The sequence below is a fragment of the Hyperolius riggenbachi genome, chromosome 7 (genome assembly GCF_040937935.1).
Source record: "Hyperolius riggenbachi isolate aHypRig1 chromosome 7, aHypRig1.pri, whole genome shotgun sequence".
NCBI classification, from domain to species: Eukaryota; Metazoa; Chordata; class Amphibia; order Anura; family Hyperoliidae; genus Hyperolius; species Hyperolius riggenbachi.
In genome coordinates this window covers 60003947-60029377 of record NC_090652.1, presented here as the reverse complement: position 1 = coordinate 60029377, position 25431 = coordinate 60003947, and the positions used below count along the sequence as shown (strand labels likewise).

Genomic DNA, 25431 nt, shown 5'->3' with positions numbered 1-25431 from the left:
TGGAACAGGGAGCGGCAGCCTTGGACCAGCAGGAGCGGCAAGCAGCTGCACAGTCCACCTCTGAGGGGGAGGAGGAGGAGGACTTGGTGGAGGTCCCTGACCTTGCTGCTGATGAGGGGGAGCAGCACAGTGCAGCTGAGTTGGTGCGGGGGTGGAGAGAGGATGAGACTGACGAGGCAGAGGAGGAGGATGAGGACAGCACTGCAATCGATGTGCCAGCACACGTGGCCCGCCTCTTCCCAATGGCAGCGCACATGCTGGCGTGCCTGCGCAAGGACCCCAGGGTGATCCAGATGAAGCAGAGGGAGGAGATCTGGATCAGCATGATGTTGGACCCACGCCTCAAGGGGAAGTTGAGCCAGTTCCTGCCGCCTGCAGGAGGAGACCCAGCGCAACAAATAAGGAGCTTGCAGCAGGCCCTTGTTGAGCGCTTGGAGGAAGCCTTCCCCCAGCCTTCCACCCTCACTGTCCAGCCAGCACAGAGGCAGCAGCAGGTGCCTGCATCCAGCAGCAGCAAGCGCCCCACAGACCTGCTGTCTCTCAGCCACGAGCTCTACAGGACTGTAGAGGCTCCGGCAGCAGTGACTAGAGAGGAGGTGCATGCAGCAGCATCCTCCTCCGGTCACAGCCAGCGCCTGACCCGCATGGTGGCTGACTACATGGGGTCCTACAGCGGGCTTGACAGCGATGCCCCTGTTGATCCCATGGAGTATTGGGTCAAGCGCCTGGAGATCTGGAGCGAGCTGGCGCAGTACGCCCTGGAAGTGCTGCCCTGCCCCCCTTCCAGCCTGCTGTCCGAGCGCTGCTTCAGTGCAGCTGGTGGCGTGGTCACCGAGAAACGCTCACGTCTGTCTCACAAGTCTGTGGACAGACTGACGTTTCTCAAGATGAACCAGGCGTGGGTGGAAGGCGAGTTCCTGGCCCCTGTTGTCGGCGAGAGGGGGACATGAACTGGCTGCCGGAACTTAGAACCATCGTTAATGTGCCTTACCACCCTTTACCACCTCCTGGCTCCTGCTCACTAAGCCAGCCTGGTTCACTTTGACTATTACGTCGCCTGCAGCCACACATTTTACACCTACAGTGGGCTGCTGTGTACTGCCCTTCTGCTGTCTGTCTGTGTTTCCCACTGCCAGGGTACACAGAATTAAATTCTGCTGCCACTCTGCCACCAGCTATTACGTCAAACAATAGCTATATTGGTTGTAAAACCAAAACCAAAAAACCATTAAAAAAAAAAGGTTTAATTTTTCTGAGGTGCCCGGGTTTAAAACTGTGTTGTCCCAGTTGTGTATTGGACACGATGTGGGCTGCACGACCGCTGTCTGGGACCTCCTGTTGTGTTTATTTACAGCCCTGGTATCACCGCTAGGTACCAGGGCTATTATGTCACGCTGCCTACCTGCTGCCACACTCACACTGCTCCTCCATTCCTCCTGCTGCTGCTGCTGTCTGTCTGTGTTTCCCACTGCCAGGGTACACAGAATTACCTTCTGCTGCCACTCTGCCACCAGCTATTACGTCAAACAATAGCTGCTCACATAATTACTCCTCCATTCCTCCTGCTGCTGCTGCTGTCTGTCTGTGTTTCCCACTGCCAGGGTACACAGAATTACCTTCTGCTGCCACTCTGCCACCAGCTATTACGTCAAAAAATAGCTATATCTGTGTAATTGGTTGTAAAACCAAAACTAAAAAAACCATTAAAAAAAAAAAAAGGTTTAATTTTTCTGAGGTGCCCGGGTTGAAAACTGTGTTGTCCCAGTTGTGTATTGGACACGACGTGGGCTGCACGACCGCTGTCTGGGACCTCCTGTTGTATTTATTTACAGCCCTGGTATCACCGCTAGGTACCAGGGCTATTATGTCACGCTGCCTACCTGCTGCCACACTCACACTGCTCCTCCATTCCTCCTCCTGCTGCTGCTGTCTGTCTGTGTTTCCCACTGCCAGGGTACACAGATTTACCTTCTGCTGCCACCAGCTATTACGTCAAACAATAGCTGCTCACATTACTCCTCCATTCCTCCTGCTGCTGCTGCTGTCTGTCTGTGTTTCCCACTGCCAGGGTACACAGAATTACCTTCTGCTGCCACTCTGCCACCAGCTATTACGTCAAACAATAGCTATATATCTGTGTAATTTGTGTTAAAAACAAAACAAAAAAACCATTACAAAAAAAAAGGTTTAATTTTTTCTGAGGTGCCCGGGTTGAAAACTGTGTTGTCCCAGTTGTGTATTGGACACGACGTGGGCTGCACGACCGCTGTCTGGGACCTACCGTTGTGTTTATTTACAGCCCTGGTATCACCGCTAGGTACCAGGGCTATTATGTCACGCTGCCTACCTGCTGCCACACTCACACTACTCCTCCTCCATTCCTCCTCCTGCTGCTGCTGTCTGTCTGTGTTTCCCACTGCCAGGGTACACAGAATTACCTTCTGCTGCCACTATGCCACCAGCTATTACGTCAAACAATAGCTGCTCACATAATTACTCCTCCATTCCTCCTGCTGCTGCTGCTGTCTGTCTGTGTTTCCCACTGCCAGGGTACACAGATTTACCTTCTGCTGCCACTCTGCCACCAGCTATTACGTCAAAAAATAGCTATATCTGTGTAATTGGTTGTAAAACCAAAACTAAAAAAACCATAAAAAAAAAAAAGGTTTAATTTTTCTGAGGTGCCCGGGTTGAAAACTGTGTTGTCCCAGTTGTGTATTGGACACGATGTGGGCTGCACGACCGCTGTCTGGGACCTCCTGTTGTGTTTATTTACGGCCTGGTATCACCGCTAGGTACCAGGGCTATTATGTCACGCTGCCTACCTGCTGCCACACTCACACTACTCCTCCATTCCTCCTGCTGCTGTCTGTCTGTGTTTCCCACTGCCAGGGTACACAGAATTACCTTCTGCTGCCAGTCTGCCACCAGCTATTACGTCAAACAATAGCTGCACACATAATTACTCCTCCATTCCTCCTGCTGCTGCTGCTGCTGTCTGTCTGTGTTTCCCACTGCCAGGGTACACAGATTTACCTTCTGCTGCCACTCTGCCACCAGCTATTACGTCAAAAAATAGCTATATCTGTGTAATTGGTTGTAAAACCAAAACTACAAAACCATTACAAAAAAAGGTTTAATTTTTCTGAGGTGCCCGGGTTGAAAACTGTGTTGTCCCAGTTGTGTATTGGACACAATGTGGGCTGCACGACCGCTGTCTGGGACCTCCTGTTGTGTTTATTTACGGCCTGGTATCACCGCTAGGTACCAGGGCTATTATGTCACGCTGCCTACCTGCAGCCACACTCACAATACTCCTCCATTCCTCCTGCTGCTGTCTGTCTGTGTTTCCCACTGCCAGGGTACACAGAATTACCTTATGCTGCCAGTCTGCCACCAGCTATTACGTCAAACAATAGCTGCACACATAATTACTCCTCCATTCCTCCTGCTGCTGCTGCTGCTGTCTGTCTGTGTTTCCCACTGCCAGGGTACATAGATTTACCTTCTGCTGCCACTCTGCCACCAGCTATTACGTCAAAAAATAGCTATATCTGTGTAATTGGTTGTAAAACCAAAACTACAAAACCATTACAAAAAAAGGTTTAATTTTTCTGAGGTGCCCGGGTTGAAAACTGTGTTGTCCCAGTTGTGTATTGGACACGATGTGGGCTGCACTACCGCTGTCTGGGACCTCCTGTTGTGTTTATTTACGCCCTGGTATCACCGCTAGGTACCAGGGCTATTATGTCACGCTGCCTACCTGCTGCCACACTCACACTACTCCTCCATTCCTCCTGCTGATGCTGCTGTCTGTCTGTGTTTCCCACTGCCAGGGTACACAGAATTACCTTCTGCTGCCAGTCTGCCACCAGCTATTACGTCAAACAATAGCTGCTCACATAATTACTCCTCCATTCCTCCTGCTGCTGCTGTCTGTCTGTGTTTCCCAACGCCAGGGTACACAGATTTACCTTCTGCTGCCACTCTGCCACCAGCTATTACGTCAAAAAATAGATATATCTGTGTAATTGGTTGTAAAACCAAAACTACAAAACCATTAAAAAAAAAAAAGGTTTAATTTTTCTGAGGTGCCCGGGTTGAAAACTGTGTTGTCCCAGTTGTGTATTGGACACGATGTGGGCTGCACGACCGCTGTCTGGGACCTCCTGTTGTGTTTATTTACAGCCCTGGTATCACCGCTAGGTACCAGGGCTATTATGTCATGCTGCCTGCCTCATTGACTGCCTGCTGCCACACACTCATCCTCCTCCTCCTGCTGCTGAATTTACCTCCTGCTGTCTGTGTGTTTCCACTGCCAGGGAGCACATACAATGGCGCTTCCAACATGCGTGCGCCACCAGCTATTTGTTACGCTCAAAAATAGCTGCATTTATTTAAAAAAAAAAAATGAAAAGAGAAATAAGTGAAGAAGAAGACGATATAGAAGAAGATGAAGAAGATGAAGAAGAAGAAGATGAAGAAGAAGAAGAAGAAGAAGAAGAAGAAGAAGAAGAAGAAGAAGAAGAAGAAGAAGAAGAAGAAGAAGAAGAAGAAGAAGAAGAAGATGAAGAAGATGAAGAAGAAGATGATGATGAAGAAGATGAAGAAGATGAAGAAGAAGAAGAAGACAATATAAAAGAAGAAGAAGATATAGAAGAAGATATAGAAGAAGAAGATATAGAAGAAGAAGATATAGAAGAAGAAGAAGAAGATATAGAAGATAAAGAAGAAGAAGAAGAAGAAGAAGAAGAAGTATATACAGTACTGAACAAAATTCTGGACACAACTTCTCTTTTCACCTTTTTTTTTTAAAGGAACATCCCCACATAATCACTTGCTGTTGTTACTTGGAAAAAAAGATGTTTCTTGCATCATTCACCCTCAAAACAAGTGTTGGAAGCTATTTAAGGCCAATTCGAATAGTCAGCTTGAATAATGAGCTCGAATACCGACTCGAATAGTGAGCTCGAAGTCCGAGGTCGAATCGAATAGTAAAATTTATTCGACTCGAATATTCGACTGACCTCGAATAATTTACTATTCGAATTCGACCAAACTCGAATTTTAAAAAGGGGTATTTGAGCACCACTACACCTGAACAAAACCACACAAAAGAAAAGCCACCCTCCTTCTCCTCTTCCTCCTTTAGGTGCAGCATCTTCAGCCGCTTTCTCCCTTGCAGTGGCGTACCTAGGGCATTTGACACCCGGTGCTGGGTATTATACGACACCCCCCCCCCCACCAAAAAAAAAGTAAAGGGGCAAACAATGGGTGGCGCTATAGCGCGTCGTGGGAAAAAAATGGGCGTGGCCATGACTGGATGAGGGCGGAGCTAACTGTAATTTAACGTGAACCCGGGTGAGAGTGATATGGAGGCTGCCATATTTATTTCCTTTTAAACAATACTAGTTGCCCTGCTGATCTATTTGGCTGCAGTAGCGAACTGAATCACACCAGAAACAAGCATGCTTGTTCAGGGTCTATGGTTGAAAGAATTAGAGGCAGAGGACCAGCACGGCAGCCAGGCAACTGATATTGCTTAAAAGGAGATAAATATGGCAGCCTCAATATTATTCTCACCTCGGGTTCCCTTTAAAAGTGCAACGCAAAGACAGTGGACCCAAGTTTTAGTGACCCTTTCCCCAGAAAATTCACATACTTGTGCAGGTTTTCTCAAGAAAATAAACGTAATGTGTGCAGATTTGCCCAGAGAATAAGTTCAATCATGTCGGCAGATTTGCCCAGAAAATACATGGAATCATGTCGGCAGATTTGCCCAGAAAATACATGCAATCATGTCAGCAAATTTGCCCAGAAAATACATGCAATCATGTCGGCAGATTTGCCCAGAAAATACGTGCAATCATGTCGGCAGATTTGCCCAGAAAATACATGCAATCATGTCGGCAGATTTGCCCAGAAAATACATGCAATCATGTTGGCAGATTTGCCCAGAAAATACATACAATCATGTCGGCAGATTTGTGTGATGATTTGCTCAGCTGCCTGTGCAGACAGGCAGCCTTTTGACCATTGTGTAGGTTTGCATGCTGCAGGACTCTGGAATAAAGAGCTTCTGTCAGTTTTGCAGCTTGTGCTTGCAGAGGAATTTGCATACGTTGTCATGCAAATTGCCTGGCCACATTCATTGGAGGCGTGTACTATAAGTACTATGTCTTTCCCACAATGCTTCGCTGGTCATAAGGATTTCGTCCTATGTAACACTCCTGGTGGGGTGTCAGCCTTACTCTCTGTTTGAAGTTCAGCTTAGAGTAATTCCTGGAAACTGTGCTAGGCAGATTTCCCTAGTGCAGTTAGGATTGTTTATCTGTTTGTTTGTTCTGATGCCATTGTCCTGTCCCAACGGTGGTCGACAGGAAATGGTTCTGATCTCTGTTCTTGGAGTATAGCCGTTGCAGCGGTTGCTACCAGCTATCTCTTCTGTTCTGTCTCATTGGATCGCGCTAGCCACTTTTCGCTAGCGCTGTGGATCCTTCTGTTCTGTCTCATTGGATCGCGCTAGCCACTTTTCGCTAGCGCTGTGGATCCTTCTGTTCTGTCTCATTGGATCGCGCTAGCCACTTTCGCTAGTGCTGTGGATCCTTCTGTTCTGTCTGTCTGAATCGCACTTGCCCTAGCGTTAGTGGCAGTGGATTCCTCTGGTCTGGATCTTGGACCTAACCTCGGCTGCGGTCGCTGCTGGTTAATCCTTCTGTTTGTCGTGTGCTTGGATCACACTGCTCTGACAGCAAGAGCAGTGGATCTTTCTGATACCTGGTTCGCACTGGCTCTGACGGTAAGAGCAGTGGTTCCTGTTTGATCGATTCTCGTTGTCTGTCAGTTTGCGTGCGCTTGCTGGTGCCTGCGATAAGGCAACCGTGTAGCAAGCGCGTTTGTGTGGTGTCTGTCTTGTGTCGGTTAGTTAGGCGTGCTTGTCTCTATTGTGCTTATCACGTGGAGACCGCGCATAACCGCGTGCACTGTTGCGAATGAGTGCGGTGTTCGCGGTTAGCTAGTGTTTGTTATTTTCCGTATCTCCTGATTGTATTATTTGCTGTGCCTTTGCTAACCTCGTATTCTATTCTGATCTGCCTTGTGTCATGTCTGGCGATCGCACCTCTCGCGATCGCGTTCCTATTTCATATCTGCTGTTGTGTGTGCGCGGTCGCGGGGTGGCGACTGGATTGGCGCACACACATACAACCTGTCCCTTTGCTCGTTCTCATTCGCAATCGCCTCTCTTGCGATTGCTTTCTGCGCTTCGTACAATTCCTGTCTGGCATTTGTGGAGGTACAGAGGATTGGTTCCTCTGCACTCCCCAGCGCCATCTGCCGACTGGAATTTCCCTCTACAGGTGCGTAGCACCTTTTGCTGGGTGCCTGCAATTACACGCTTGTGGACGATTTCCGCCGTGTCAGCGCACGCGTTGTGCGCTGATCACGGAGAAAGTTCCACAATCGTTACAGTATGACCAGCCCAACCCAAAACCCCAGTGTAGACGGAATTTCCGATTTGTACGATTTTGTCGAATATGGCTCTTGTACCTTTAAGAGATTTAAAAAACTTGAACCTGAATCAGCAGATGAATTTTTGTCTGAGTGTACGAAACTGTTAGCGAACCCTGAATTCCAATGCACCCCAGTGTCTACCTGGGCCCCCCAAATGGTCTACATTCTGTTGGGGGACGAAATGTCAATGTGGGCTTATGATGTGTTAGATCATACCACCCTGAGTCAAAGGCCACATACACACATCAGACTATAGTCTTTAGAAAATGAAAGATCACAGACCAATCTTACCACCCTTCATGTAGTATGAGAGCCATACCTTCACAGTCTTTTCTATGGAGCTGAACTCCCCATCAGACAGAAATCTTTGCAAGATGCTGCACACACAGATGCTGTACAGACACTAAAGATCAGTATCTGCCAAAGATCTGTTCCTGCCAAAAATCCATTCCTGAAAATTGCAATGATAGTCTATGAGATCTGCAGATCATCATACACACATGATTTAACTGACATTCATCTGCAGATCAGATCCACCAGGATGGATTTTCAGATCTGCGGATGATTGCTTGATCTGCAGATGAATGTCAGTTAAATCATGTGTGTATGATGATCTGCAGATCTCATAGACTATCATTGCAATTTTCAGGAATGGATTTTTGGCAGGAACAGATCTTTGGCAGATACTGATCTTTTGTGTCTGTACAGCATCTGTGTGTGCAGCATCTTGCAAAGATTTTTTTCTGATGTGGAGTTCAGCTCCATAGAAAAGACTGTGTAGAGTATGGCTCTCATACTACATGAAGGGTGGTAAGATTGGTCTGTGATCTTTCATTTTCCAAAGACTATGGTCTGATGTGTGTATGAGCCTAAAGACCCCTGGAATTCTTGGCCTTTTTAATTCACAATTGGCTGAGATTACCTCAATTACCATACCCCCTTAATGAGTTGTTGTCAGCAGCTCAATCAGCTGTTCCATCTACTCTTTCATCCATAAAGCAGCCATCCAAAGCCTCTTATGCTACGTACACACATGCGACTACGATCGTTCGTTGTTAACGACGAACGATCTTTTAATTGACGAAAGAATGACCGGAGTAAAGTTAGTTCTAAAAAGTGTGTAACGATCACATCGTTAGAACGAACGTTACACCACGTAAAAGCACTTAATGCGCCTGCGCATAAAATTGTAAAGTTCCCTGGAGAAAAAGTGAAATGCGCATGTCCAGCCTGGTACAAACGATCGTTTCCAACGATGTACTACTTTTGCAAACGATCGTCGTTGGTTAAAATCCGCCGAGACAGAACTTTCTTTTGTAGCGATTTGGCTCGTTCGTCGTTAGACTTAATAGTCGGTGGTTCGTTTTTTGTAACGATCGTCGTTGGTAAAGATCGGGGAACGATCGTTACAAACGACTATAGTCGCATGTGTGTACGCACCTTCAGTCTAAACGTAAAAGATCTAGGAAGGCTTCCCAGCGGAAAGATCCGTTGCCCATAGCAACCACAAAAAAAGAGGTTATTTCTGTCAAGTCTGAAATGGGCAAAACCATGCAGTATGATAATGATGTTTATAATGCATCTGCTGATCAGTTTCCAGGTTTTTTTTCCCCAATCCAAAGCTTATGTGGATCCTGCTATAGGTAGGATTGCACACTACATTAAAGCAGTTAAAAAATATGTTCTTGTTCCTGAACTCCACCCCTATGGAGATTATTTGGATACTGGCCTGTTTGAACCCCCATTTGCTTCCTGGGATGTTGGGGCCTTGCTGGAGGAATTCGATTTTGATTGGAAAGCCTTTTGCGATTTTTACATCACAAAAAGCGAAGATGTCTTGAATGCTTGTCTTGATTCTATGTACCTTCTGATTGATTCCGATGAATGTGACAAGGATGATGTGGATCTGGTGATCTATGTATGGCAAACGATTTTGGATGAGTTGCACACACACCAACCAATTGATTCCAATAAAGAGACATCGTTGTCGGATGATTGTTCCTGCCTTTCTGGGGTAAAGCATAAGAGTCTTGACTTTGTGCAATCTGAAATGAATGAGTGTGCCGCTGTGGTTGTTTCCTGTGCGAATCCTGAAGGATTCTCTCCTGACAGTGTGCAGTTTGAATCTGTGCGATCTGATGCCTGTTTCTCGGATGTTCCTGCAGATTGTGATCGGCATGAGTCTGCCGGTTTCCTCAAGGATGTGTGGGATCCTTTGTCATTTAGAAACAGATCTTTGAGATCTTCCATCTGTGACCCTGCTATGGGGAAAGTTTCTCAACTGTGCAGCGTCAAAAGTAAAATTAATATGCCTAATAAAGTTTATCCTGTTGATGTCGCTATTTCTTCTGCAACTGATTCCCTGTCTCACCCTGTTCTCACCTGTAAGGGCCCGTTGCCTGGAGACAGTTGCTCCAGTGTTTCGGTCCTAGATGCCTTGCAGTCTGCTCTGCAGATCGCGGAGGTTTGCGCTATGGAAGCATCAGTTTCACAACCTAAAGTGAATTTTGATTCGCAGGTTTTGCGTTCTGATTCCTCGGATTCGACATTGTTAGCCGAATCTAAGAGTGAGACAGCGCTTCGGTTTTGCGAATCTGATGCTGAACCTTCTTTGCCTTATTCAGAGACGCTTTCTCTGAGCCTGCCCTGTACCATGAATAACAAAACGATGTCCAATCACACTGACATTTGGGAGTCCCTTTCTTGCTTTGAAGAAAGTTCTGACTCTCCACCCTGTACTCTGGATGAGTCAATATTGCCTTGTACAATATCTCCTGCCCTGCCCCTAGAGGCTCGTCTAGGTATTGCTGCTATTTTTACCTGTCTTTCTGCAGTTTTGGAGTTGCAAGCTAGTTTGACTGCTACGCAGAATTCTGGGTGCAGCGAGATTAAAGTTAGGGAGTCAGTGTGTGATCCAGTGAATATTCCTGTATGTTCCACTCATGATGATGAAATTCAGTCTCAGTTTATGGTGGAACCTTCCCTGGGACATCTGCCCTGTTCTCAAAATAAAGTTCCAGTTTTGCCCTGTAACATGGATAGTACAGAATCCTTCTTAGAAAACTTGAAAAATGATGTTCCTGAGGTCTTGTTTGCTGTTCTGGAGGTCTCCGAGTTCCTCCCAAAGGGTGCAGAACTTGTAGGAGATGTCTCCTGCCCCCCAAGTCCTTCTGAGGTGTTACCCTCTTCCGTAGGCATTGCTGCCTTGCTGGCTACCTTTTCAGCTCTGATGGAGCTTCACTCATATGTAGTCAATGATGATATTATTGTCACAGAAATTTCTGAATTTGTATCCGAGTCTTCTTGTGAAAGTCCAGTGCCTGTGACCTCCACTCATGATGATTCTCTGTCCGGTACTGGTTTTGGTCTTGTCGTGCCGGACTCTGAGGTTGGCAGTTCCCCGACATGTCCTGAGGTTTCTCCTGTGCTGGTGTACCCCAGTGTGCTCTGTGACCCAGAAAGCCCAAGTGTGCCTCGGTTACCAGCGTACTCAGATGCTTCCTCGGTGGAGACATGTTCTGATTTAGCCTGCCTGCTTGCATGCCCAGAAGTGGTCCCTGAAAGTCTTGATCTTGATGGGTGTCCTCGTAATTCTGAATCCAGGATAATCATTGGTTCCATAGGGGTTCTTGGCGGTTCTCCATGTGAGCCTGGTGAGCGTTCTGGCCTCTTGGGATCTCTGCAGAGCTCCAAAGGGTTTTGGGAGATTCCGGGAGAGTTTTTGCTTGGTACCCTGGATGCGATCAACAGCGGCTTTTGTTTTGAAAGAGACACTTCGAACAGGTTTTGTGGCAGATTTGGTATTTTTGGACGCTCCTTGGAAGGTGGTGGGTATTGTCTGGAGGGTGTCGATGGCTTTTTCTCTGGTATCCACAGTCCTGATGGGTGTTACGCTAAGACTGGTAGTACTGATGGGCATGTTTCGGTGGCTTCTGTTTCCGATGAGGTCGGTTTCGGGTGGACTGACTCTGGAATTGGACCTTGTCGGGCTGCCCCGACCTTCATGAGTCTTCAGTTTGAGTCTGTTGCTAATAGCAGTTTTGAGGGTCGTCTGGAATTCGACCCTGGAGGGGGGGTACTGTGATGATTTGCTCAGCTGCCTGTGCAGGCAGGCAGCCTTTTGACCATTGTGTAGGTTTGCATGCTGCAGGACTCTGGAAAGAAGAGCTTCTGTCAGTTTTGCAGCTTGTGCTTGCAGAGGAATTTGCATACGTTGTCATGCAAATTGCCTGGCCACATTCATTGGAGGTGTGTACTATAAGTACTATGTCTTTCCCACAATGCTTCGCTGGTCATAAGGATTTCGTCCTATGTAACACTCCTGGTGGGGTGTCAGCCTTACTCTCTGTTTGAAGTTCAGCTTAGAGTAATTCCTGGAAACTGTGCTAGGCAGATTTCCCTAGTGCAGTTAGGATTGTTTATCTGTTTGTTTGTTCTGATGCCATTGTCCTGTCCCAACGGTGGTCGACAGGAAATGGTTCTGATCTCTGTTCTTGGAGTATAGCCGTTGCAGCGGTTGCTACCAGCTATCTCTTCTGTTCTGTCTCATTGGATCGCACTAGCCACTTTTCGCTAGCGCTGTGGATCCTTCTGTTCTGTCTCATTGGATCGCGCTAGCCACTTTTCACTAGCGCTGTGGATCCTTCTGTTCTGTCTCATTGGATCGCGCTAGCCACTTTCGCTAGTGCTGTGGATCCTTCTGTTCTGTCTGTCTGAATCGCACTTGCCCTAGCGTTAGTGGCAGTGGATTCCTTTGGTCTGGATCTTGGACCTAACCTCGGCTGCGGTCGCTGCTGGTTACTTCTTCTGTTTGTTGTGTGCTTGGATCACACTGCTCTGACAGCAAGAGCAGTGGATCTTTCTGATACCTGGTTCGCACTGGCTCTGACGGTAAGAGCAGTGGTTCCTGTTTGATCGATTCTCGTTGTCTGTCAGTTTGCGTGCGCTTGCTGGTGCCTGCGGTAAGGCAACCGTGTAGCAAGCGCGTTTGTGTGGTGTCTGTCTTGTGTCGGTTAGTTAGGCGTGCTTGTCTCTATTGTGCTTATCACGTGGAGACCGCGCATAACCGCGTGCACTGTTGCGAATGAGTGCGGTGTTCGCGGTTAGCTAGTGTTTGTTATTTTCCGTATCTCCTCATTGTATTATTTGCTGTGCCTTTGCTAACCTTGTATTCTATTCTGATCTGCCTTGTGTCACGTCTGGCGATCGCACCTCTTGCGATCGCGTTCCTATTTCATATCTGCTGTTGTGTGTGCGCGGTCGCGGGGTGGCGACTGGATTGGCGCACACACATACAACCTGTCCCTTTGCTCGTTCTCATTCGCAATCGCCTCTCTTGCGATTGCTTTCTGCGCTTCGTACAATTCCTGTCTGGCATTTGTGGAGGTACAGAGGATTGGTTCCTCTGCACTCCCCAGCGCCATCTGCCGACAGGAATTTCCCTCTACAGGTGCGTAGCACCTTTTGCTGGGTGCCTGCAATTACACGCTTGTGGACGATTTCCGCCGTGTCAGCGCACGCGTTGTGCACTGATCACGGAGAAAGTTCCACAATTGTTACAAGTTGCCCAGAAAATACATGCAATCATGTAGCAGATTTGACCAGAAAATACATGCAAACGTGTGGCAGACCAGTCCAGAAAACACTTCAATCGTGTAGCAGACCTGGCCAGAACATAAACGCTACACCTGGCTGCTAATATAAATTAAAAAAAAAGAAAACATTTACTCACCTGCAGCAGAGCTCCTGTTCCGGCCTCCGTCCGGCGCGCAGCTCCCACGATCCTCTGCAGCCAGCAACTGAAACTCCCAAAGTCTCCAGAGCAGGGCTTCAGACATTTTACTATAGCCCTGCTCTGCCGCTGCGGTGAACTGACATGGCATCTATTAGATGCCGAAAGTCAGTTCACGCTGGGGGGTGCTTGGAGAATTTTAGGGGGTGCTTCAGCACCCAAAGCACCCCCCCCCCCCCCCCGGTGCCGCCACTGCCCCCAGTATAGGTAGCTAGCAGTTGCCCCCAGTATAGGTAGCTAGTTGCCCCCAGTGAAGGTAGTATAGTTGCCCCAATATAGCTGGTATAGTTGCCCCCAGGATAGGCAGCATAGCTGCTGCCCCCAATGTAGGTAGTGTTGCTGCCCCCAGTGTAGCTAATATAGTGGCCCCCGTACAGCTGCCCGCCAGTATAGGTAGTATAGTGGCCCACAGTTTAGATAGTATAGTTGCCCCCAGTGTAGCCTCCATTGTAGCTGGTATGGTGCCCCCCCCCAGTATAGGTAATATAGTGGCCCCCATAGTTGCCCCCAGTATAGCTAGTATAGTGACCCCCAGGCCCAGTGTAGCTAGTATAGTGGCCCCCCATTTAGCTGCCCCCAGTATAGTGGCCCCAGTATAGCTAGTATAGTGGCCCCAAGTTTAGGTAGTATAGTGGCCCCCAGTTTAGGTAGTATAGTGGCCCCCAGTTTAGGTAGTATAGTGGCCCCCCGTTTAGCTGCCCCAGTTTAGGTAGTATAGTGGCCCCCAGTTTAGCTGCCCCCAGTATAGTGGCCCCCAGTTTAGGTAGTATAGTGGCCCCCCGTTTAGCTGCCCCCAGTATAGTGGCCCCAGTTTAGGTAGTATAGTGGCCCCCCGTTTAGCTGCCCCCAGTATAGTGGCCCCCAGTTTAGGTAGTATAGTGGCCCCCCGTTTAGCTGCCCCCAGTATAGTGGCCCCCAGTTTAGGTAGTATAGTGGCCCCCAGTTTAGCTGCCCCCAGTATAGTGGCCCCCAGTTTAGCTGCCCCCAGTATAGTGCCCCCCCCCCTCCGTGTAGCTAGAAGGAGGGGTGACAGCAGGGATAGTGGTGGGGAGGGGGGGACATATCTCCCCCCTCCCTCACCTGGGTCCCCTCCTTCTGCCTCTTCCCTCCCCCCCAAAATGTGGGCAGCGGGCAGCAAACAGGGCGAGCAGGCAGGCGCGGAGAATACTCACGTTACTTCCGCGTATCAGCCTGGAACATGCGTCGCCGTCACGTGCCTTTTCTGCGCCTCCACGTCGCCTGGACGGCGACGCAGCGTTCCAGGCTGATACGCGGAAGTAACGGGAGTATTCTCCGCGTTCGCCTGCTCGCTGACCACTGCCCCCGGCCCGCTGCCCGCATTTTGAGGGGGAAGAAGAGAGGCAGAAGGAGGGGACCTAGGTGAGGGAGGGGGGGGATATGTCCCCCCTCTCCGCCGCTATCCCTGCTGTCACCCCTCCTCCTAGCGCTGCTCTTCCCCTCCTGAGTCCGGCATCTATGGGGGGTCGTGGCGACACCCCCCTGGCTGTCTGGCACCCGGTGCGCCACGCCCCCCTGCGCCCTGTGGTAGAAACGCCACTGCTCCCTTGCACCTTCACAGCCACCCTCCTCCACTCCACCTCTGCCCTTGAGCAGTTCCTGCTCCTCTGCCCACAGCAGCCAGGTTTCCGTGAAGGAAATCTTTGAGCGGAAGAAGCCAATTTCTGCCAGTCACCCCCTTGCCCGCCGTCTGACAGCTGGCGTGGCGGAACTATTAGCTCGCCAGCTGTTACCATACAAGCTGGTGGACTCTGAGGCTTTCCATAAATTTGTGGCCATTGGGACACCGCAGTGGAAGATACCAGGCTGCACTTATTTTTCTAGAAAAGCGATACCCAAACTGTACCGTGAAGTTCAGAGGCAAGTGGTGTCATCTCTGGCGAACAGCGTTGGGTCAAGGGTCCAGTCCACCTGACCACGGATGCCTGGTCTGCCAAGCACGGTCAGGGCCACTACATTACTTACATAGCCCATTGGGTCAACCTGGTGAACGATGGCAAGCAGGGAGTACGTGGCTGTGCAGCAGACCAACTAGTGACACCTCCACGACTTGCAGGCAGGCCTCTTGCCACCTCCTCTCCTACTCCTCCTGCTTCAACCTCTTCGCTGTCGTCCTCCTCCTGCTCCTTGGCTGAGGGGCAGTTCAACTCTAGTGGTGCTGCCATCTCCTCTCCTGCTACACAGCCCCATCTCCCCAGAGCCTATGCTGCATGCCAGGTACTACGGGGTCACGCCATCTTAGACATGTCTTGCCTTAAAGCGGAGAGTCACACTGGACCAGCTCTCCTGGCTGCACTTAACAAACAGGTGGAGCACTGGCTGACCCCGCACCAGCTGGAGATCGGCAACGTGGTGTGTGACAACGGCAGCAATCTCCTTTCCGCTTTGAATTTGGGAAAGCTGACACATGTACCCTGCATGGTACATGTGTTGAATCTGGTCATTCAAAGATTTGTGTCAAAGTACCCAGGCTTAGAGGGTGACCTGAAGCAGGCCAGGAAGTTGTGTGGGCATTTCAGGCGGTCTTACACGGCCATGGCACGCTTTGCGGACATTCATAGGAGAAGCAACTTGAGGGCGAGACGCTTGATATGCGATAGCCCGACTCACTGGAATTCGACCCTGCTCATGTTCTCTCGCCTGCTAGACCAGGAGAAAGCCGTCACCCAGTACCTGTACAATTACAGTAGAAGGACACAAACTGGGGAGATGGGGATGTTCTGGTCACCGAACTGGACACTGATGCAAAATACATGCAGGCTCATGCGGCCGTTTGAGGAGGTGACCAACCTGGTGAGTCGCACTGAAGGCACCATCAGCGACTTGATCCCCTACGCTTACTTCCTGGAGCGTGCCGTGCATATAGTGGTGGATCAAGCTGTGGAGGAGTGTGAACAGGTACAGTTACGGCAGGAAGAGTCGTGGGAGCAATTTTCATCTGAACCAGATGTTTCCTCAACACCTGCGGCAGCAGGGCCGGCCCTAGACTTTTTGCCGCCTGAGGCAAAAATTGCTGAGCTGGAGGGGTAGCGGGCAGATCGGGGGTATTGGGCCTAGCAGTGGGGAGGGGGGTCGGACCCCCCCTCCCTCGCCTGGGTCCCCCGATCTGCGCTCCCCTTCAGCTTTAAATGTAGAGTAAGCAGCCGACGGACAGTAAGAGGCACGGGTGGGGGATCACTCACCTTCCTCGTTCCAACGTGCGCTCCACTGACGTCACTTCCTGCAACGCCGGCCACGTACAATACAGTGGGCGGCGTTGCAGGAAGTGACGTCAGAGGAGCGCACGCTGGAACGAGGAAGAGGTGAGTGATCCCCTGCCCGTGCCTCTTACTGTCTGTCGGCTGCTTACTCTACATTTAAAGCTGGAGGGGAGCGCAGATCGGGGCACCCAGGCGAGGGAGGGGTGGGGGTCCGACCCCCCTCCCCACCGCTAGGCCCAATACCCTGTCCTGCCCGCTACCCCTCCAGCTCAGCGGTCGCCCCCCCCCCCGCACCCACGGACGGGCGGATGCCGCCCCTAGAACTTTGCCGCCTGAGGCAAAAGTTTCACCCCGCCTCATGACCGGGCCGGCCCTGTGCGGCAGCACAGAGGGGGGAGGAGGAGGAGGAAGAAGAGGAGTTGTGTGGGGACGAAGAGGAGTCAGACTCGGATGATGAGGAAGGTGTTTCTGTGGAGGAGGAAGAGGCAGCGGCAGAAAAACAACCGCAGCAGTCATCACAGGTGGCTTGTGCTGATCCACGTTCCCGTGGTATTGTTCATGGCTGAGGGGAGGAAGAGGACCTAGGTAACGTCACTCAGGAAGAGCAAGAGGAGATGGATAGTACGTCTGGATCCGACATTGTGCAGATGGCGTCTTTCATGCTGTCCAGCCTGTTGAGGGACCCCCGTATAAAAAAACTCAAGGGGAATGACCTGTACTGGGTGGCCACGCTACTAGACCCTCGGTACAGGCACAAAATGGCGGACCTGTTACCAACTCACCTGAAGGCGGAAAGGATGCAGCACATGCAGAACAAGCTGGCAACTATGCTTTACAATGTTTTTTAAGGGTGATGTCACAGCACAATGCAATAACGGTTCCACTGCCAGTAATCCTCCTCCCATGTCCACGCACGCAAGGACAGGACGCTCCAGTGATCTCATGGTGATGTCGGACATGCAGACATTCTTTAGTCCAACACCTTGCCGTAGCCCTTCGGGATCCACCCTCCACCAACGCCTGGACCGGCAGGTAGCCGTCTACCTGGCCTTAAGTGTGGATGTAGACACTGTGAGCAGCGATGATGAACCCTTGGACTACAGGGTGCGCAGGCTTGACCTGTAGCCAGAGCTGTCCCAATTTGCCATTCTACTTCTGTCTTGCCCTGCCACAAGCGTCCTGTCAGAAAGGACCTTCAGTGCAGCTGGAGGCATTGACACAAGTGTTCAGTACCTCACCTTTATCAAAATGAATGAGGCATGGATCCCGGGGGGCTACTGCCCGCCCAAAGACTAAGTCAGTCCCCACACACAGCATCTCTGCCTGCACGCCGTGTCACTGGCTGCCTGCCCCGAAACTAAGTCGCTCCCCACACAGCACCTTTGCCCGCTGTCCGCTTGACTGCCTTCTCCGCCACCACCAACAGGGTCCAGGACTCCAGGCTAGCAGCGGCCACTATAATAATTTTTCTGGGGCGTCTACATGCCTGCCTAATTTTTCTGGCTGCACTGCGGGCAGCTGCAACAACAAAACAAAAGGCATGTACATGTGCCCATCCCCCTTCGTGATCATTACCTTGCCGCGGTGAAGGGGCTTGCGTATGACAATGAAGCAATGACCGCCGGCTATATGAGTGTCTCGGGGGTTGGCACACCAAAGATAGTAAGGTCCTTGCTTCATTGTGGTCAGACCAAATTTGATCAACTGGTCAGTCACTGTTCTGTCATTCAGCTACATCAGCCGGGTGACTATATGGGCTGTAAAGCCACCACCACCTGCACTCTCGTCATGGTGCGCACCAGTCAAGCACGGCCGTCACTATACAAACGGCTGTTTGCAGTCACTGCATACCTTTCACTGCATCTGTGACTGCACATTGTATTATACCTGGCAGTCAGTGCATACCTTTCACTTGAATGGATGGCAGACTTGCCCTCCAGAACAGATTCTCATAAAGGAGAGTAATGATGGAATCATTGACCTCCATAACAGATTCTCATTAAAGGATTTAAAGTTGATTCATTACATCAGGGACTCGAAAGTCCTCCTGTATTGTTATTTTTGGTCACTACCTCTGGGCGGGCATGCCATGCCTGCTGCCTTCCTTGCCTGGATGTGTGGTGGTAGCCGTTTCTTAGGCTCCAACTCCGGAACGGAGTAGAAACCGGATTCCCCGGCCATTACCCATGGTCAGTTACCATGGTACTGAGAAACTAGTATCATCGAAAGTTTCACACAGTTGAATGAATGGCAGACTTGCCCTCCATAAAACATTCTTGGCAAATGCTTTCAAGTTGGTTTGTCTTCCGCTGGGTCAAGGGTCCATCTGACCACAGATGCCTGGTCTGCAAAGCACGGTCAGGGCAGGTACAGCATGGGTCTCAGGCTCCCACTTCGGACCAAAATCGAACCTTGATTCTCCGGCCATTACCCATGGTGACAATGGCAGACTTGCCCTCCATAACAGATTCTCGTTGCAGGTACTGAACACAGCAAGTAGAAAATGTAATTAAAAAAAAAAAAATAGACGTAAGCTAAGCTTTAACAATGGTAGAAAAAGAACCATCGAAAGTTGATAAGGCAGTCAGACATTACCTGATATCACTGAGGAAGAGCAATCTCGCCATGTTGCGCACCAGTCCAGCACGGCCGTCACAACACAATCAGCTGTTTGTGGTGCATTACACAGTGAGTTTGGTCTGTCAGTGTGAAGCAGTACACTAATTACACTCCCTGATTGATGTATACACACGCAAGATGTTTTAAAGCACTTTAGGCCTGTAATTTAGCATTCAATGTGATTTCTGCCCTTAAAACGCTGCTTTGCGTCAAATCCAGATTTTTCCTGGGGACTTTTGGCATCTATCCCACTCCGCCATGCCCCCCTCCAGGTGTTAGACCCCTTGAAACATCTTTTACATCACTTTTCTGGACAGCATAAGTGTTTCTAGTTTTCAAAGTTTGCCTCCCCATTGAAGTCTATTGCGGTTCGCGAAAGTTCGCACGAACCGAACCTTCTGCGGAAGTTTGCAAACCCGGTTCATGAACCAAAAATTGGAGGTTCGGCCCATTTCTAGTCACACTTACTGCTCCAGGGATCCAGCGCTGGCTCCTCCAATTACGGCGCATGGCGTACTGCCAGACTTCTGCGATCGGTGTGCTCAGTTACAAGTGGCACAGCCACGTCTCACTAGGCTAGTGTTAGGCCTATTGGTAGTGAGGTTGTTGTTAGGTGTACTGGTAGGAAGATTAGTGTTAGGCATATTGGTAGGAAGGTTGGTGTTAGGCGTACTAGTAGGAAAGTTAGTGTTAGTTAGTTAGAATCAGGATGCACTACAGAACGGCCCAGGAAGAAGTGCATGTTACCTGCTTCCAGCCCTGGATCCATTCACAGTGCTGCCTGTTCTGCAGCCGCATGGCTCTGATAGACTGTGGGTGTTTCTGCACGTCATAATGCAGAACACCTCATTAATTTATATGACTGCACAGTAGGTGATGCTGTCAACAAAAGAACAAATCTGACCCAGCACTGGAAGCAGACACACTGCTCCCTGCACTACTCTGCATATTAGGTATAGGGAAAAGTGTGACAGTGTTCCCTTGGCCTGAGTGACAGTCACAGAAGCTACTGTTTCATCTCCTGGCCCTTACTATACCAGAACACATGGCATTTGATATTGGATGGGTGCCTTGCACAAAGGAAATCATCCTTTTGCTCACAAGGTAGCATTGACCAATGTCAAGGACAAAGATACCCCCATTTGTCGGGAGTAATAGTTTAATAAGAGGTTTTTAGAAATGGTGATTACATATTGCACACAGCCCACCAAATATTATGCTTTTCTTATGAACTGTGTTTTGCATGGAGTTTTAATAAACAAACAAAACAAAAAAAAACACAAAAAACGGCACACCAAAACGGCAAAAATGCCAGATATAGTGTTTATTTTGTAAAATCTATCAGGGGAAATGTTTATTTTGTGCCAAAGCATTCATCTCTGGTTTTCTATAAGGAATCCCCCCTTCCCCATAGTCAGATGTTCCCCAAGGTATTAGGAAGCCTCCCTCCCCATAGTCAGATGTTCCCCAAGGTATTAGGAAGCCCCCCCTCCCCATAGCCATATGTTCCTCAAGGTATTAGGAAGCCTCCCTCCCCATAGTCAGATGTTCCCCAAGGTATTAGGAAGCCTCCCTCCCCGTAGTCAGATGTTCCCCAAGGTATCAGGAAGCCCCATCCTCATAGCCAGAGGTATTAGGAAGCCCCCTCCCCATAGCCAGATGTACCCCAAGGTATTAGGAAGCCCCCTCCCCATAGCCAGATGTACCCAAGGTATTAGGAAGCCCCCCTCCCCATAGCCAGATGTGCCCCAAGGTATTAGGAAGCCCCCCTCCCCATAGCCAGATGTGCCCCAAGGTATTAGGAAGCCTCCCTCCCCATAGCCAGGTGTGCCTGAAGGTATTAGGAAGCCCCCCTCCCCATAGCCAGATATGCCCCAAGGTATAAGGAAGCCCCCCTCCCCATAGCCAGATGTGCCCCAAGGTATTAGGAAGCCTCCCTCCCCATAGCCAGATGTGCCTGAAGATATTAGGAAGCCCCCTCCCCATAGCCAGATGTGCTTGAAGGTATTAAGCCTCCCTCCCCATAGCCAGATGTGCCTGAAGGTATTAGGCAGCCCCCCTCCCCATAGCCAGATATGCCCCAAGGTAGTAGGAAGCCCCCCTCCCCATAGCCAGATGTACCCCAAGGTATTAGGAAGCCCCCTCCCCATAGCCAGATGTGCCCCAAGGTATTAGGAAGCCCCCTCCCTATAGCCAGATGTGCCTGAAGGTATTAAGCTCCCCTCCCCATAGCCAGATGTGCCTGAAGGTATTAAGCCTCCCTCCCCATAGCCAGATGTGCCTGATGATATTAGGAAGCTTCCCTCCCCATAGCCAGATGTGCCCCAAGGTATTAGGAAGCCCCCCTCCCCATAGCCAAATGTGCCTGAAGGTATTAGGAAGCCCCCTCCCTATAGCCAGATGTGCCCCAAGGTATTAGGAAACCCCCCTCCCCATAGCCAAATGTGCCTGAAGGTATTAGGAAGCCCCCTCCCTATAGCCAGATGTGCCCCAAGGTATTAGGAAGCCTCCCTCCCCATAGCCAGATGTGCCTGAGGGTATTAGGAAGCCTCCCTCCCCATAGCCAGATGTGCCTGAAGCTATTAGGAAACCCCCTCCCCATAGCCAGATGTGCCTGAAGGTATTATGAAGTCCCACTCCAAACAGCCAGATGTGCTTGTTGGTATTAGGAAGCCTCCCTCCCCATAGCCAGATGTGCCCAAGGTATACAGAAGCCCCCATCCCCATAGCCACATGTGCCCCAAGGTATAAGGAAGCCCATCTCTCCATAGCTAGATGTGCCCCAAGGTATCAGGAAGCCTCCCTCCCCATAGCCAGATGTGCCTGAGGGTATTAGGAAGCCTCCCTCCCCATAGCCAGATGTGCCTGAAGCTATTAGGAAACCCCCTCCCCATAGCCAGATGTGCCTGAAGTTATTATGAAGTACCACTCCAAACAGCCAGATGTGCTTGTTGGTATTAGGAAGCCTCCCTCCCCATAGCCAGATGTGCCCAAGGTATACATAAGCCCCCATCCCCATAGCCAGATGTGCTCCAAGGTATAAGGAAGCCCATATCTCCATAGCCAGATGTGCCCCAATGTATCAGGAAGCCTCCCTCCCCATAGCCAAATGTTCCTGAAGGTATTGGGAAGCCTCCCTCCCCATACCCAGATGTGTCAAAAGGTATTAGGAATCCGTCCTCCCCATAGCCAGATGTGCCCCAAGGTATTAAGAAGCCTCCTCCAAATAGCTTAATGTGCCCCAAGGTATTAGAAAGCCCCCCCTTCCCATAGCCAGATGTGCCTGAAGGTATTAGGACGCCCCACTCCCTATAGCCAGATGTGCCCCAAGGTTTTAAGAAGTCCCCTCCAAATAGCCTAATGTGCCCCAAGGTATTAGGAAGCCCCCTTCCCATAGCCAGATGTGCCCCAAGGTATAAGGAAGCCCCCCTCCCCATAGCCAGATGTGCCCCAAGGTATAAGGAATCCCCCTCCCCATATCCAGTTGTGTCTTAAGGTATCAGGAAGCCCCCCTCCCTATAGCCAGATGTGTCTGAAGGTATTAAGAAGCCCCCTCCCCATAGCCAGATGTGCCCCAAGGTATTAAGAAACCCCCTCCCCATAGCCAGATGTGCCCCAAGGTATTAGGAAGCCTCATTCCCATAGCAAGATGTACCCCAAGGTATCAGGAAGACCCATTCTCATAGCCAGATGTGCCCCAAGGTATTAAGAAGCCCCCTTCCCATAGCCAGATGTGCCCCATGGTATAAGGAAGCCCCCCTCCCCATAGCCAGATGTGCCCCAAGGTATAAGGAAGCCCCTGCCCCCCTCCCCATAGCCAGATGTGCCTCAAGGTATAAGGAAGCCCCCCTCCCCATAGCCAGTTGTGTCTTAAGGTATCAGGAAGTCCCCTCCCCATAGCCAGATGCGCCTCAAAGTATTAGGAAACCCCCTCCCCATAGCCAGATGTGCCTGAAGGTATTAAGAAGGCCCCTCCCCATACCCAGATGTTCCCCAAGGTTTTAAGAAGCCCCTTCCCCATAGCCAGATGTGCCCCAAGGTATTAGGAAGCCCCCCTCCCCGTAGCCAGATGTGCCCCAAGATATTAAAAAGCCCCTCTCCCCATAGCCAGATGTGCCCCAAGGTATTAGGAAGCCCCCTTGCAATAGCCAGATGTGCCTGATGGTGTTAGGAGGTCCCCTCCCCATAGCCAGTTGTGTCCTAAGGTATCAGCAAGCCCCCTCCCCATATCCAGAGTGCCTCAAAGTATTTTGAAACCCCCTCCTTATAGATGTGCTGCCAGTAGGCAGCCAGTAGGCAGCTGACATGTCCCTTGCTGCAACTCCACTTCCAGGTGGTGGCCCGGGGTTCCTTCTGTTCATGATGGTGACCTTGCCAGGTTGGGACCTTCTGTGCCTGCTCGAGAGCTGCTCTATGTCTTGTCCACATGCTCTGGAGTGTACTGCGCAGGTGCAGAACTACTGTGCCTGCGCAGTACACTACAGACCACGTTGACATGACGTGGTACCTGCTCTCATGGAGGCACTTAAGATCCCGACTTGGTGAGGTCACCATCGTGAACCCAGGGGACCACAGACCACCGGCTGGAATTGGAACTGCGGAGAGGGACATGTTGGCTGCCAGGGGTTGGTGGAAACCCTGCGTAAGTAGATGTCATTTTCTTCAACAGCTCGGAGAGTTCCTTTAAAGAAAACCAGAGACAAGGCATATTCAAAGTTTTATATGTACCTGGGGCTTCCTTCAGTCCCATCCGCACGGATTGCTCCTCAGCTTTCTCCAGCTCTGGTACCAGGTCCAGTAACTTTGGCATTCACGGCCAGTTCAATACACTCCCTCCATCTGTCTCTGGCAGAGAATAGTACTGCACTGGCGGGAGAGAGAGCACTGCGTTTGCGCAGATTAGTCTGGAGGAAGCTTCATCTCTGGTACACTTTAAAGATGAAAAAGAAGGGGGGGGGGTCGGGGAGAAAGTAGTTAGGTGTACATAAGTGAACAAAATAATGATCTATATGTTGTTTTTATTCATTTATTTATTTATTTATTTTCCCTCTTTTACTTTAGGTTTACAAAGTTATGCCAGCTTAGATGGTAGATGGACAGAAAAGCATGCAGTTTTAGAGGCTTATCCATTAAACTCCACTAGTTCCCATGGAAGTAGAGGTTCAAGGAAGACAACAATAATAAACCGAGATATTAACTTAGATTCTCCAGCATCGATTGTAAGATCTGATGGTTATCAAACTAAACCAGTATCTTCAGGGAGTGATTCAGAAGAACCCCAATCCAATAAAATAATATTAGATGAAGCTATGGAAACTGATTCCATGAAAGTGGGAAATTTCGGGAGATGTTTATTAGATGAGGCACAAAATCAGAAAATGTTCAAAAGGATTGACAAATTTAAAAAAGAATGGATCAGTGCTCAAGACAGAATCCTGTTCTTGGAGGGGAAAGTGAAAGAGACAGAATCTGAAATAGGTTTCCTAAACAATGAGATTCACAAAAGAGATAATCAAATATTAATACTAGAAAAAAAATTTCAAATGATGGAGAAAAAAGCAGTCGATAAAAGAAAAGGAATACCATGGGAGACAGAGGAAAGAATCAAGGCAATTGAGCAGTGTCTCCTGAACAGAGAAAAAAGTCTTCAGGAGAGAGAAATAGGCATTGATAGGATAAAGAGGGAGTTACGGGACAAAGAAGAAGTACTTATCGAAGAAGAGAAAAGAATGAACATATTCTTCCAAGAGAAAGAGAAAGAGATGATTGAGAGAGAGAGGAGAATGCAAGAAAAGGAAAGATTCTGGGAGGAAGAACAAGGCAGAAGAACTCACCATCATCAATCTAGTCGCTACTTTGAAGGAGAGGGAAGTTATTAAAGAGAGAATGAAGGAGGACATAAGAAGTTATGAGTATATTGTAAAGAAATTTGCTAGTAAATATGGTGATAAATAAATAAAAATATCCAATCTCAAATGGACATACTTTTAGTTCAGTTTCAGGAGATGATATCTTGATCTGGGGCTGGGCATACAATTTTTTTTTTTATTTTATTTTTTTTTATTTATGTTTTTTTGTTTACTATACGTCCTAAATCCTTTTTTTTTTCTCCTCAAAAAGCAACATTACACATTTGAAGTGGATCAAAATTATGATACCTGTCATCTTTAAACTGTACATGCATCAGTGGTGGCAGAGATTCTAATTAATTTAATAATAATGTTATTTTTTTTTTTCAGAATGTAAAGGTACTATGTTTTTTTTATACTCATATTTTGTACATTTTGGGCC

General features: G+C 49.3%; 1 protein-coding gene across 1 annotated transcript in view; it reads left to right on the top strand.

Annotated features, from left to right (window-relative positions):
* Positions 1 to 25082, top strand: part of LOC137525525 (synaptonemal complex protein 1-like) — a 373754-nt gene extending 348672 nt beyond the window's left edge. The window contains exon 7 of the mRNA XM_068246650.1: positions 24202 to 25082. Within this exon, the coding sequence (XP_068102751.1) occupies positions 24202 to 25019 (818 nt within the window). The 3' untranslated portion in view covers positions 25020 to 25082. The remainder of the gene's footprint in view (positions 1 to 24201) is intronic.
* Positions 25083 to 25431: the final 349 nt, after the last annotated feature.